Below are 13,157 nucleotides of genomic sequence, written 5' to 3'. Positions count from 1 at the left end.
TATCAAGAAATTAAAAACAAATGTTAAAAAGGTTTTGTGATTTTTTCCTAATATACATGCTTTTGACAACTAATCTTAAAATTCTTATACATATTTTTTCTGCTTCGCTACTTATGGATGTTGTCATCCTTGTTATATTGTTGTCATCCTTATTCTAGGAACATTTTCGTGAACAATTGATGACTGGGCTCGACTTCAGCAGTGGTAAAAGTGGAATGGTGAGTTGAAAAGCTTTGCTGCTCTATATTTGGGGTCTGAATCAAGGATTGAAAGGGATAAGACATTTCAGTTTAGGGGCGTTTCACTATTTGTCTTCCCCCTCCAAAAAAAATTTTTTTTTTACCTTTTTGAAATCAAATTTATAATTGTATGAGGTCGACTTTCCCCCCTTCTACCTAAATGTCCCTAGAGGCTTATAGGGGCATAGCCGCTAGTTTAATTTAATCCATTAGTTGTTTAGTCTAGGTCTGGGTAAACTTATCGTCCATTGTCTTATCCCTTAAGATCCTATGAGACTGTAATTCAGAGCTAGATCTTTAAATCATTTTAGTGGTGAGCCAGATCGGGGTGAGCCAACTTTCCACCAAATGAGAGCACAGCATTTTATAAAATGCCGCGCTGTGATTGGCTGAAATTCGGCTCATCCTGATATGGCTCACCACTAAAATGATTTAAAGATCCAGCTCAGTTAAAAGTTCTCATTCCTATCCTATTATATAAAGTAGTAAGATTTTTTTTTGTCTGTAGCCAAGGATCTCACTAACCGCTGAACCGATAAGGACCTCCTTTGCAGTGAAGCTTCTTAACAGGTTCCGGGATGGTTTTAGGCTATTTTTTTTTATAAACCAAGTCTTTGTATGGTTTAAGACTATTTTTTCTACCCTTCCGACTGACTCTGGACGCTAGGGGCGTAGCTTCTATTACACTAGCGGCTTCGCCCCTAGCCTCTAGGGGCTTTGCCCCAAGAGGTGATCAAAAAAAAAATGTGCGAAATTCGTAAAAGGACCAAGGAAATCTTCTACCAAAAAAAAAATAAATAAATGGGGGGGGGGGGGATTTTTTGTTTTTGGGGGAGTTGGGGGTGTCCAACCCCCCAAGAAAATAGCCTAAAACCACCACAGGACCAGTAGGTATATTCCCTGAAGAGTAGAATCCGATCGGTTCAGTGGTTACCGAGATCTTAAGGGACGGACATAAAGACAGACAGACGGACGGATAGACAGGCGGACAGACAGACATCATTCTACTTTGTATTATTGATAATAAATTAATATGTTTTTTGTTTTTAGCCAAGATGTCCTTTCCCTGTCTGCAATGGAACCGCGTGGGCTAGCCTACAGGTATAGTGTATGTGTGTGTGTGTAATGGAACCGCATGGGCTAGCCTACAGGTATAGTGTATGTGTGTGTGTGCAATGGAACCGCATGGGCTAGCCTACAGGTATAGTGTGTGTGTGTATATGTGTGTGTGTGTAATGGAACCGCATGGGCTAGCCTACAGGTATAGTGTATGTGTGTGTGTGCAATGGAACCGCATGGGCTAGCCTACAGGTATAGTGTATGTGTGTGTGTGTAATGGAACCGCATGGGCTAGCCTACAGGTATAGTGTATGTGTGTGTGTGCAATGGAACCGCATGGGCTAGCCTACAGGTATAGTGTATGTGTGTGTGTGCAATGGAACCGCATGGGCTAGCCTACAGGTATAGTGTGTGTGTGTATATGTGTGTGTGTGTAATGGAACCGCATGGGCTAGCCTACAGGTATAGTGTATGTGTGTGTGTGCAATGGAACCGCATGGGCTAGCCTACAGGTATAGTGTATGTGTGTGTGTGCAATGGAACCGCATGGGCTAGCCTACAGGTATAGTGTGTGTGTGTATATGTGTGTGTGTGTAATGGAACCGCATGGGCTAGCCTACAGGTATAGTGTATGTGTGTGTGTGTGTAATGGAACCGCATGGGCTAGCCTACAGGTATAGTGTATGTGTTTGTCTGCAATGGAACCGCATGGGCTAGCCTACAGGTATAGTGTGTGTGTGTGTGTGCGTGTGTGAGTGAGTTTGTGTGTGTGTGTGTGTGTGTTAGTGTGTGTGTGTATGTGTGTGTTTGTGTGTGTGTGTGTGTAAGTATGTGTGTGTGTGTATGTGTGTGGGTGTATGTGTGTGGGTGTTTGTTTGCAATGGAATAGCATGGGCAAGCCTTCAGGTATAGTGTGTGTGTGTGAGTTTGTGTGTGTATGGGCGTTTTTGCAATGGAACCGCATGGGCAAGCCTTCAGGTATAGTTAGGAAATCTTCAATAGAAAGATGACCCTCCCCCCCCCAAAAAAAAAAATTAAAATTGAAAGCGATAAGTTGACTTCCACCAGCCAGCCCCCAATTCCCTTAAAATTTCAATTTTCCCTTTAGGCCCTTTGCGTCGTAGCCGCTACTTGAAATATAATATGTAAATAAACGATATTTTTCCATTTTATCTCCTTCCTTGCTGGAAAAAACTAGGTTAAAAAAACATTTTAAAAAAATGTAGCAGCAGGGAAAAAAAATTAATCTTGTTCAGAATATACACACCCTGCAATAATTTAATGGATATGGGATATATTAACAGAAAAAATTTGTCGTCAATTTAGCTTGCTGACATGGACCTAATTTATTGGCCATTTCGGTCTTCTAGTAGGAAAGGAGGGGGGGGGGTATCATTATTTTAGCCAGCTATGAGCATCACATGAAAATCAGTTTCAACATTCAAGTAATATCCACTACGCCTCACATCACCATGCACTTGAGAAGCTGATGATGTACCGTGGGAATTTTTAGCCAACCGTGGGAATTTTAACCAACCGAGGGAAAATAATGTCATCCCTAATTAAAATATTTGTCAGGCTTTGTTGATGCACTACGCCTCACATCACCATGTACTTGAGAAGCTGATGATGTACCGTGGGAATTTTTAGCCTACCGCGGGAATTTTAACCAACCATGGGAAATAAATGTCATTCCTAATTAAAATGTTTGTCAGGCATTGTTGATGCACTACGCCTCATATCACCATAAACTTGAGAAACTGATGATGTACCGTGGGAATTTTTAGACAACCGTGGGAAAATAATGTCATCCCTAATTAAAATATTTGTCAGACCTTGTTGATGCACTACGCCTCACATCACTATGCACTTGAGAATCTGATGATGTACCGTGGGAATTTTTAGACAACCGTGGGAAAATAATGTCATCCTTAATTAAAATATTTGTCAGGCTTTGTTGATGCACTATGCCTCACATCACCATGTACTTGAGAAGCTGATGATGTACCGTGGGAATTATTAGCCAACCGTGGGAAAATAATGTCATCCCTAATTAAAATATTTGTCAGGCTTTGTTGATGCACTACGCCTCACATCACCATGTTCTTGAGAAGCTGATTATGTACCGTGGGAATTTTTAGCCAACCGTGGGAAAATAATGTCATCCCTAATTAATATTTCTTAGGCATTTATGACGCCTCACATCACCATGTTCTTGAGAAGCTGATGATGTACCGTGGGAATTTTTAGCCAACCGTGGGAAAATAATGCCCTCCCTAATTAAAATATTTGTCAGGCATTGTTGATGCACTATGCCTCACATCACCATGTACTTGAGAAGCTGATGATGTACCGTGGGAATTTTTAGCCAACCGTGGGAAAATAATGTCCTCCCTAATTAAAATATTTGTCAGGCCTTGTTGATGCACTATGCCTCACATCACCATGTACTTGAGCAGCTGATGATGTACCGTGGGAATTTTTATCCAACCATGAGAAAATAATGTTGTCCCTAATTAAAATATTTGTCAGGCTTTGTTGATGCACTACGCCTCACATCACCATGTTCGTGAGAGTCTGATTATGTACCACGGGAATTTTTAGCTAACCGTGGGAAAATAATGTCATCCCTAATTAAAATATTTGTCAGGCCTTGTTGATGCACTACGCCTCACATCACCATGTACTTGAGAATCTGATGATGTACCGTGGGAATTTTTAGCCAACCGTGGGAAAATAATGTCATCCCTAATTAAAATATTTGTCAGGCTTTGTTGATGCACAACGCCTCACATCACCATGCACTTGAGAAGCTGATGATGTACCGTGGGAATTTTTAGACAACCGTGGGAAAATAATGTCATCCCTAATTAAAATATTTGTCAGGCCTTGTTGATGCACTATGCCTCACATCACCATGTACTTGAGAAGCTGATGATGTACCGTGGGAATTTTTATCCAACCATGAGAAAATAATGTTGTCCCTAATTAAAATATTTGTCAGGCATTGTTGATGCACTACGCCTCACATCACCATGTTCTTGAGAAGCTGATGATGTACGAGAGTGAACTACAGTGCGTCAAACTTAGGTGGGAACTTTTAGCTAACCGTGGGAATTTTTAAGCAACCGTGGAAAAAGAACGTAATTGTGAATATTTTGCCACGAGCGAACTGCAGCGCGTCTAATCTTTTGCCAACAGTGGGGATTTTTTTAGCTAACCGTAAGAATTTTAAATTAACAATGGAAAAATGATGTATTATTGAATATTTTGCCAAGAGTGAACTGCAGTGCGTCATACTCAGGTGGGAATTTTTACCTCACCGTGGAAATTTTTAGCCAACCTTTCGTAATTAAAAATATGTAAGGAGGGTGGAAAAAATGTAAAAAAGGGTAAATGGAGCCATATTTGTAATGCATTAAATCAAATAAAAATGAAGCGCAATGTCAAATTAAGATACAAAAAATGATTTTCTCATATTTATTCAAAACCGATTAATATCCAATTCTTATCCTGTTCTTATCCATACGAAAAAAAACTAGGTGTAGCATCGTATTATATCCATTTTTCTACAAATATAAAAATGTACAATCATAAGATTGAAACCATTTTTTTAGCCCCGTGATGCAAAAAAACAGGTTTTAATCTCATAATTGTACATTTTATATCTGCGGAAAGCTGTATATAATACAATGCGAGAAATAACTATTCTTCTATATTTTATAGATCCAATGTTAAGTCCAAAGAAGAACAAATATCCCATCTCAAGAAAAAGGTAAACTGCACCGCAGGGATATAAAGGGATAAGACAATGGCCGATAAATTGATGAATGTTCCAAATGACGATACAAGAACTTGCTCTTTCATTTGATTAAAGTTAGTTAGTGGTTGAAACGTTTGAACACTCAAATTATTGATAACAAATAAGAAAACGTTATCTTAAAACTTTGGGTCATTTTTACATTTCACACGCATTACATGGAATGAGAAAATAAAATACTCATTGATTTTTTCCTTAGTTTAAAACAAAGAATAAATTCTTCTAAATGTAAAACAAAAATCTCTAATTCTTTCCCCCGTATTCAATTAAAACCGATTTATGTCCGGTGGATTAGAACCGTTTCTCAACCTTACGGAAAGACTATGTCTAGCATCGTATCATATCCAGTTTTCTAAGAGTATAAAAATGTACAATCATAAGATTAAAAACCGTTTTATCAGCCCTATCTTGTACGTTTCATATCCACGGAAAGCTGTTTATAATACGATGCGAGAACTATTTATTATTTAATTTTGATTGGTTGGTTTCAAACCAGCAGTGTCCAAACTTTTCAACCAATAATTTGAAGCTTTAAATTTGCAGGTTTCTAAATTAGAAATGCTACTAGAAGAGCAAGAGATCAATGGTAAACCTATGAAAGGGTAAGTTTTAGATATAATTTTCATATATAAGTAACAGGATGTCTGTCTGTCTGTCTGTCTTTGTGTTCTGAAATATCTCGCTAACCGCTAAACATGGATGTACATTCTGCACGGGATTCCCTTCTAAAGGGTTGGGGGGGGGGGGATAAAAAATATGTAGTAGGGAGGGGGGGGGGAATAGTTTGAAATTGATAGGACAATTCTAACATGCCTAAATTAACGAAAAAAAGCTATCCGTTACTGGTTGACGGAACGACCCTGATTATAGAAAAGCATCGCTTTTAAAAACTATGGGGGGGGGGAAACATAAACCATGTGCAGAATATACACCCCTGCCGCTAAACTTATATGGTCCTCCTTTACAATATAGCTTCACATAGGTCCAGGGTAGATTTACAGCCATATTTGTGGTTTTTGTTTCAAAATTTAATTTTTGGGGAGGGAAGAAAAAATCCTCTAACCGATATTTTTAAAATCTTTGAACTTATGTCGTATTATAAAATATTTATTATCAAACAATCTTTAAAAATTGTAATCAAATGATGATGAACAAAATTAACCCTTTTTTGTACCTCATATTGATAGTTTAAAACTAACCAATCATTTATAATACAAAGTAGAATGATGTCTGTCCGTCCGCCTGTCTGTCTGTCCCTTAAGATCTCGGTAACCACTGAACCGATCGGATTCTTCTCTTCAGTGAATATACCTACTGGTTCTGTAGTGGTTTTATGCTATTTTCTTTGGGGGTTGGACACTCACAACCCCCCCCCCCTCCCAAAAAAAGAAAAAAATACCCTCCATCCTCCATTTTTTTGTTTATGGGGAAGTTAGTTCATCACATAAAACTAAAGTGTTTTCTGGTGAAACTATTTCAAAATAAATGGCAGCACCAGAAATACGGATTTTTTTAAATTGCCAAGCCCCTAGGGGCGAAGCAGCTAGTGATTTGATAAAAGTACCAAGAGTAATTAAACCAACGAATGAGAATTTATTTATAAAACTTTAGTTACCAGAATATATCAGTCGAATGTTCCCAAACTTCTTTAGTTTAAAAACATACTTTCAAAATTTTAAATTTTAGTTTTAAAAAAATATGTGGGGGGGTGTAGGAAGAAATTTTTTTGGGGCGATTTATATAAGATGGGTGGTGGTAACCTTCCCCAATTAGTTACAAAACCTTCCAGGACCTATGAGAAGCTACATTGTGAAGGAGAACAATATCGGTTTAGCGGTTAGCAAGATTCTTCGGTCCAGACAGACAAATACTTTTATATAAAGATTAAATATGAAATCAAATGCTTTGGTAAATTCAAAGTAACATTAATTGCATTAAATTAAAACACAAGGAGGAAGGGGACATTGGGCTGTTTATTACACTGGTCCCCAATGTTTTATAAACGTTTTCCTATTCTTTGGTTTAACAACTTTGAGGATAATACTGAATTTTGATAAGTTCCAAACGTTCCAACCACTAATTGTCATCTACGCAAGGGGTAATTTTGTGTCATCATTGTCATTAAGGTTGTACATCAAATTTATCGGTCATTGTCTTATCCCCTTTGATCTCTGAACAAAAAAACTAGACGTCCTCAATAAATAACAGAAAAGCGACCTTTCTTGTGATTTTATAATACTCAAGGAGAAGGGTGAGGGGGGCTGGAGGGTTCAACAAGGCACTTTGGGAGAAACCGCAGAAGGAACAAAACGCAGGGATCTAAAGGGATAAGACAATAGTCGAGAAATTGATGTACATCTCCAAGGATGATACATAAAATTACCCCTTTTGTAGATTACAGTTAGTTAATAGACCAACCAATCAAAATTCAAAAATATCCCCAAGGTTGTTAAGCTAACAAATAAGAAAACGTTAGTATTATAATACTTTAGGGACTAGTGTAATAAACCGCCCAATGCCCCCTCCCTCCATGAATACAACGTGTTTTATTTCTTTCAGAGAAAAAGAAGTTCGAGACATTGAAGTAATAACTGGTTTAGGTAAATATTTTATCAAGGGGTGATCAGTAATGAAATTAGGGTTGGGCCGGATATCCGGCCATTTTAAATATCTGGCCGGATACCGGATATTGAAACTATCCGTCCGGATATCCGGCAATATAATCTTGTATATAATAGCAAAAAATGCACTTATTAAAAATTTTCTTATTTTTTAAGCTAGATGAAATTTTTTTCAGAAAATGTTTATTTATTTATATTAGAAATCTCAAAAAATATTTTTGGCGTCTGCTGGCAGCCAATTTTCTATGAAGAATTTTTTTTTGCTATATCAATACCTATCCGGTTTTTTGCTATTTCAATACCTATCCGGTTATCTGGTAATTTGCCGGATATCCAGCAAATAAGTATCCGGCCCAACCCTAAATGATACGCCGTTCCCAAAGTCGTACGATGTCATACGATTACGCAATGTTGGAAGGGTGACGCAAATTTTATATCTCAGTTTTTGCAATTTAATTTACTTATTTTCTAATTTGCTGTGATATAAAGATGAATTTTTCTAAAATCGCGAAAACCGAGATCTAAAATTTGCGTCTCCCTTCCAACATTGCATACGACCCTGAGAAACGGTTCAAAGGGTAATGGTGTCTAGGGCTTGGCAGCTTCGCGTAAGCCGCGTTAAAGCCTCCGTGAAATCGTCATATTATAACTCTTCACAATATTCTTTTTTTTCCTCCGCTGACAATTTTATAAAAAATATTTTCAGATCTCTTTATTTTATTCATATTATCCCCCCTCCCACATAATATTCTTTTTTTTTCACCAACCGGGGGGGGGGAAATGTTTTCAGTTCACTTAATTTTAAATGGTTTTCCCCCAAATCACATATTTTTATCCCCCCTAGCCTTCTAGCAGTGTTAATATACACCCCTGCTATAACTTTGAAATTGAGCTAGATGTCCAAACTTGTTCCGTAACAGACAATCTATCTATTCAATTATTTTTTCACTTAAGCAGGTTTAAATTTGAGACTTATGCGCGGCTGAGGCGCGACTGCTGAGCCCTGATTATATCCATAAGTAGTTTGATTTTATTTTGTTATTTTGTTATTTTTCGTAAAAGTTATTTATAACTTCAGCCAAATAAAGTAAAATAAAATAAAATAATTAGCAGCGGGTGGCAAGCAAATTAGTCCTGTGCAGAAAATACTCCCCTGAAAACTTTGTGTACCATTATAGAATTATAGTCCAATGTCCCCTCCCTCCCGGACTATTACTATTTTACGTTATAATCCCTAGTTTTGTATATAAAACACAGCTTTCCTGCGGATATTATGCGGATAGTATGACTGAGAACCGGTTCTAATCCAGCGGATTGTAAGCGGATTTGTATTTCAGGTTCTCATCTACCCATGAAAGAAGATATAAAACCAGATATTAAGAAATTGATCAAGTTTGAGGTTAATATATTATTAACAATCTGCATATTTTAAATGGACGTACGGATTTTCTGGTATGATTATAGAGTTGCTACGCTTCCTATAACCTACCTAACTGTTAAAGGTATCATCATGCAAAGTTTGAAATCGATAGGATAAATTTAACATGTCTAAATTAACGAAAAGAACTATTCCTTCTAAATCCTAGACGTCCAAGGGGTGGGGGGTAAAGGGTTGATTACCCCCTCCCCCCCAAATGAATTTTGGATTTTCAATTTTTACTCCCCCCAAATAAAAAAAATGCCTCTATGAAATAAAGATTACCCTCCCCCCCCCCCCCCAAAAAAAAATTATTATTTTCAAAATTTTACTCCCCCCCTCCCCCCAAATAAAAAAGCTTGGACCCCCTGCTTTAAACATACAGACGGACGGTCGCACCCTAATTACCAAAACACAGCTTTTCTATTCTTAAGTTTCGTGCCTTCCGTCCAAAAGTTGCTCTAAGCTTTTTATAATCGACTTTGCTAGACAATTTTCGTAAAATTGCAAGTACAAGGAGGTAATTTTCGTGTATTTTTCTTAAAGGGGGGGGGGGGAGGGTTAATGCAACCATCTCGTAATCTGTGAGCAAATGGCACTTACAATTCGAATTTAGATCTGAACTTTTGCATGAGTAACCCTTGGTAGGTCTATTTTCCCTAAATCGAACAAAAAGTTGAAAAAGTAACGGCTAACGGCTCAGCCGTTTTTTGCCTATTTTTAGGGCAAATCTGCCATAAATTATGTAGGAATCAACTTTTTGAAACATATTTTTGCTTTAAATCATGTGAAATGATACAAAACAAAACATTTTTAGATTTCTAGTACCAGCAACTAGCGGCTAGAACCGTTTGAAAACGTTTTGGAGCAGCATAGAGTATTATGTGGAGATAGGTTTCGTGATGAAAATAGTTTTAAAAATGGCTAAACTGCTGAGCCGCCAGCCGTTAGCCGTTACTTTTCCAACTTTTTGTTCAATTTAGGGAAAATAGACCTACCAAGAATTACTCATGCAAAATTCCAGATCAAAATTCGAATTCTAAGTGCCATTTGCTCACTGATAACGAGATGGTTGCATTACCCCCCCCCCCCCCCTTTGTTTACCGTTTAGTCAAATGTGCTTGTTAAGTCAACCTGCTCTTTATTTTGACCAAATGTATAATATGAAAAGAACAGTTTGACATAATAAGCGCATTTGACTAAACGCTAACACACAAAAATTGGATATAGGGGTATATATTAGTTATTTCTCGTATCGTATTATAAACAGCTTTCCGCGGATATAGAATGTACAATTATAAGATTAAAACTAGTTTTTTTTAGCCCCGAGGTGCCGAAGGCACGAGATAAAAAAACTGGTTTTAATCTTATGATTGTACATTTCTATATTCGTAGAAAACTGGATATAATACGATGCTAGACATAGTTTTTTCCTTTTTTCGTATGGATGAGAACCGGTTCCTATCCACCGGATTCGAATGAATACGAGAAAATATATTATATATGCACTTGCACAAGATTTATTATTTTCCCCGGCTGCAAAAATTATTTCAACCTTCCCTCCCCTCCACCCTAGTAATCTCGGGTCAATAAACAAAGACGGAAAAATAGTTCCTACTGCTGGTATGTCAGGTGCGTTATATGAATATTTGAGTATAGAAAATGTCTTGCCCGAAAAACAGGCGCAACTCATTACCATATACAGTTAGGAATTCCAGACAAAGGTCGTGCAATCAAACAGCAATTAAGCAATATTTTGTTCAGAGATACACCAAAATAAGATCTAGTGGTGTATCCAGTCCTCATAGGCTATCTTCAGACTTGCCTATTCGAATGAAAACTTATCTATTTTTTAAAACGAAGCTTTTCTCTAATTAGAGTCCGTACGTCCGGAACGATTAGCTCATTTCGTTAATTTGATTTATCCTATCGATTTCAAACTTAGCATGATGATTCCTTTAACAGTTAGGTAAGATTTAGGAAGCGTAGCGACTCTTTAATCGTACCAGAAAGTCTGTACGTCCATTTAAAACATGCTGAGTTTTACTTTTTGACAACACTTTCTTATGATAAAATCATCTAATTTTATCTGTGGAACAATGATCTTTAGGGTCCTACGACAAAGGCAGGAGTCCCAAACGTCGGAGGGGACACTTAACCTAACCTATGTTAGACCATCTTATAGGTTTTTTAAATGCCTAAACCCTGCAGGGGGCTTATTTGTTCATTCATATTTTAACACTCCTGCGTTTGTCCACTCCGACGTTTGGGACTCGTGCGTTTGTCCTGGAACCATTTTTGGAACAACAAGGTATAATATTTTAAGTATGGCATCTCGATAATCAAATCATAAAACTAAAAGTATGTCCTTTTACTGAATCCTGTACTTTTCAACAAATATATGTTTTGCTTATTAAGTTCTAACACTACAAGAGTTATTGTTCGTTTGTCCTTCCTTCTGATTTTAGAGCTTCGCTTTTATGTATGTTGTCATCCTTTTCTATTAGGTTGGAACAGTAACAAGTATAGAGAATCAAACTTTAAAGAAAGAATATCTGCAAATTAAGGAATTTATTTATAGAAATGAAATTTGTTTTCAGTATGGCTTCAAAACAGATTAATATCTGCTGGATTAGAACCGGTTCTCAGCCATACTAAAATATCATGTATATCATTTAACTGACAATTTTGACGAATATTATTACGAATTAAAATTGACGAATTAAAATCATAAATTTGATATCAGTTTTGTTAGCCGGGGCCTTTAGCCCCTCGAGGTTAACGCAACTGGTTCAAATCTTATGATTTTCAATTTTAATATCCGCAGAAAGATTGCTATAATATTATGCGTTGAATTAATCAAATTTCACTCTACCCCTTATGAAAATTAGTGATGGCAATCCGACGAATTTTTGGACCGGATTCGGATTCCGGATTCTAAAAAGAATCCGTCAAAAAAAGTGGCGGATTCCTTGCGGATTTCGAATTCTTATTTTTGGAGGATTCCGGATTCGGATTCCGGATTCCAGCAGTATTTTAAAAGGCTTTTTAAAAAGAATAAATGAAGCATGAAAATCTATGAAATGAAAATGCTGTGAAATGCGTTATCAGCTGATTTCTCATCTTCGTGGTTTATGTGGGAAGAGATGGGGGGCGGGGGGGGATAATGGTGTGTGCGTGTGGGGGGGGGGGGGTGATCTTTGCCTTCAAAAAGAGGGAGTTGAAAGAAAAAACTCAAGACGCTAATTTTAGCCTACCAATTAAGAATCCGGAATCCGCTATTAAAAAACGGATTCCGGGTTCGGATTCCAAAATTGGCCCAATAATCCGGATTGCCAACCCTAATGAAAATATTTAAAAAAAAACACCGCAGGACTAATAGCTATATTCCCTGAAGAGTAGATCTTATCGGTTCTTAAGCTTCAGACAGAAAGACATAGATCTACTTTGTATTATAAACAGCTTTCCGCGGATATTAAATTAAAACATTAAGAATCAGTTTTGTAAGGCCCGAGGGGCCGAAGGCCCGAACTAACAAAACTTGTATTTTCCAATTTTTGATTTAATATTCGTGGAAAATTGTCTGTAGTTCGATACTAAGCTTAATTTTTTTAGTATGGCTGAGAACCAGTTCTAATCCAGCGGATATTAATCGGTTTGAAAGCCACATTTGAATTGTCTATCCATTTGTGCACTTTCTTGATTTGTAGGTTCAAAATGGTATTGTCAATATCACCACCATTGAGGTTGTATATTAGTTTATTGTTCATTGTCTTATCCCTTAAGATCCCTGGATTTGTACTGTCGCTGATTATCCAAATTTCAGGGGTGTATATTCTACATGGGATCCCCTGCTCAGGGGGGGGAAAAATAAAAAATAGGTGGTTGGAGGGAAAAAAATGTAAAATTAAGAAAACTGAAAAAAAAATTCCTTTTACCCCCCTTTTTTTGGTGGCGGCGGAAAACGGCGGTGGACGGCGGGAGCGGCGGTCCCGCCGCCG

The 13,157-nt window shown here is 37.4% G+C and overlaps 1 protein-coding gene across 7 annotated transcripts in view; it reads left to right on the top strand.

Moving 5' to 3' along the window:
* The window catches only part of LOC145307621 (uncharacterized), an 83,466-nt gene that overhangs the window by 26,232 nt on the left and 44,077 nt on the right, over positions 1 to 13,157 (top strand). For all 7 annotated transcript variants that reach the window (XR_013875527.1, XM_080150079.1, XM_080150080.1 and 4 more), the window contains exons 8-15: positions 159 to 218; positions 1,290 to 1,340; positions 4,303 to 4,388; positions 5,025 to 5,073; positions 5,662 to 5,720; positions 7,678 to 7,718; positions 9,077 to 9,138; positions 11,664 to 11,723. Coding sequence is in view for 6 of the 7 variants with exons in the window: in XM_080150079.1 (XP_080006205.1) it covers positions 159 to 218; positions 1,290 to 1,340; positions 4,303 to 4,388; positions 5,025 to 5,073; positions 5,662 to 5,720; positions 7,678 to 7,718; positions 9,077 to 9,138; positions 11,664 to 11,723 (468 nt within the window). In the remaining variant the exon portion in view is untranslated. The remainder of the gene's footprint in view (positions 1 to 158; positions 219 to 1,289; positions 1,341 to 4,302; positions 4,389 to 5,024; positions 5,074 to 5,661; positions 5,721 to 7,677; positions 7,719 to 9,076; positions 9,139 to 11,663; positions 11,724 to 13,157) is intronic.

This window comes from Acartia tonsa, chromosome 15 (genome assembly GCF_053477335.1).
Source record: "Acartia tonsa isolate MP-2025a chromosome 15, ASM5347733v1, whole genome shotgun sequence".
Lineage (NCBI taxonomy): Eukaryota > Metazoa > Arthropoda > Copepoda > Calanoida > Acartiidae > Acartia > Acartia tonsa.
This window is presented reverse-complemented; position numbering and strand designations above follow the sequence as displayed.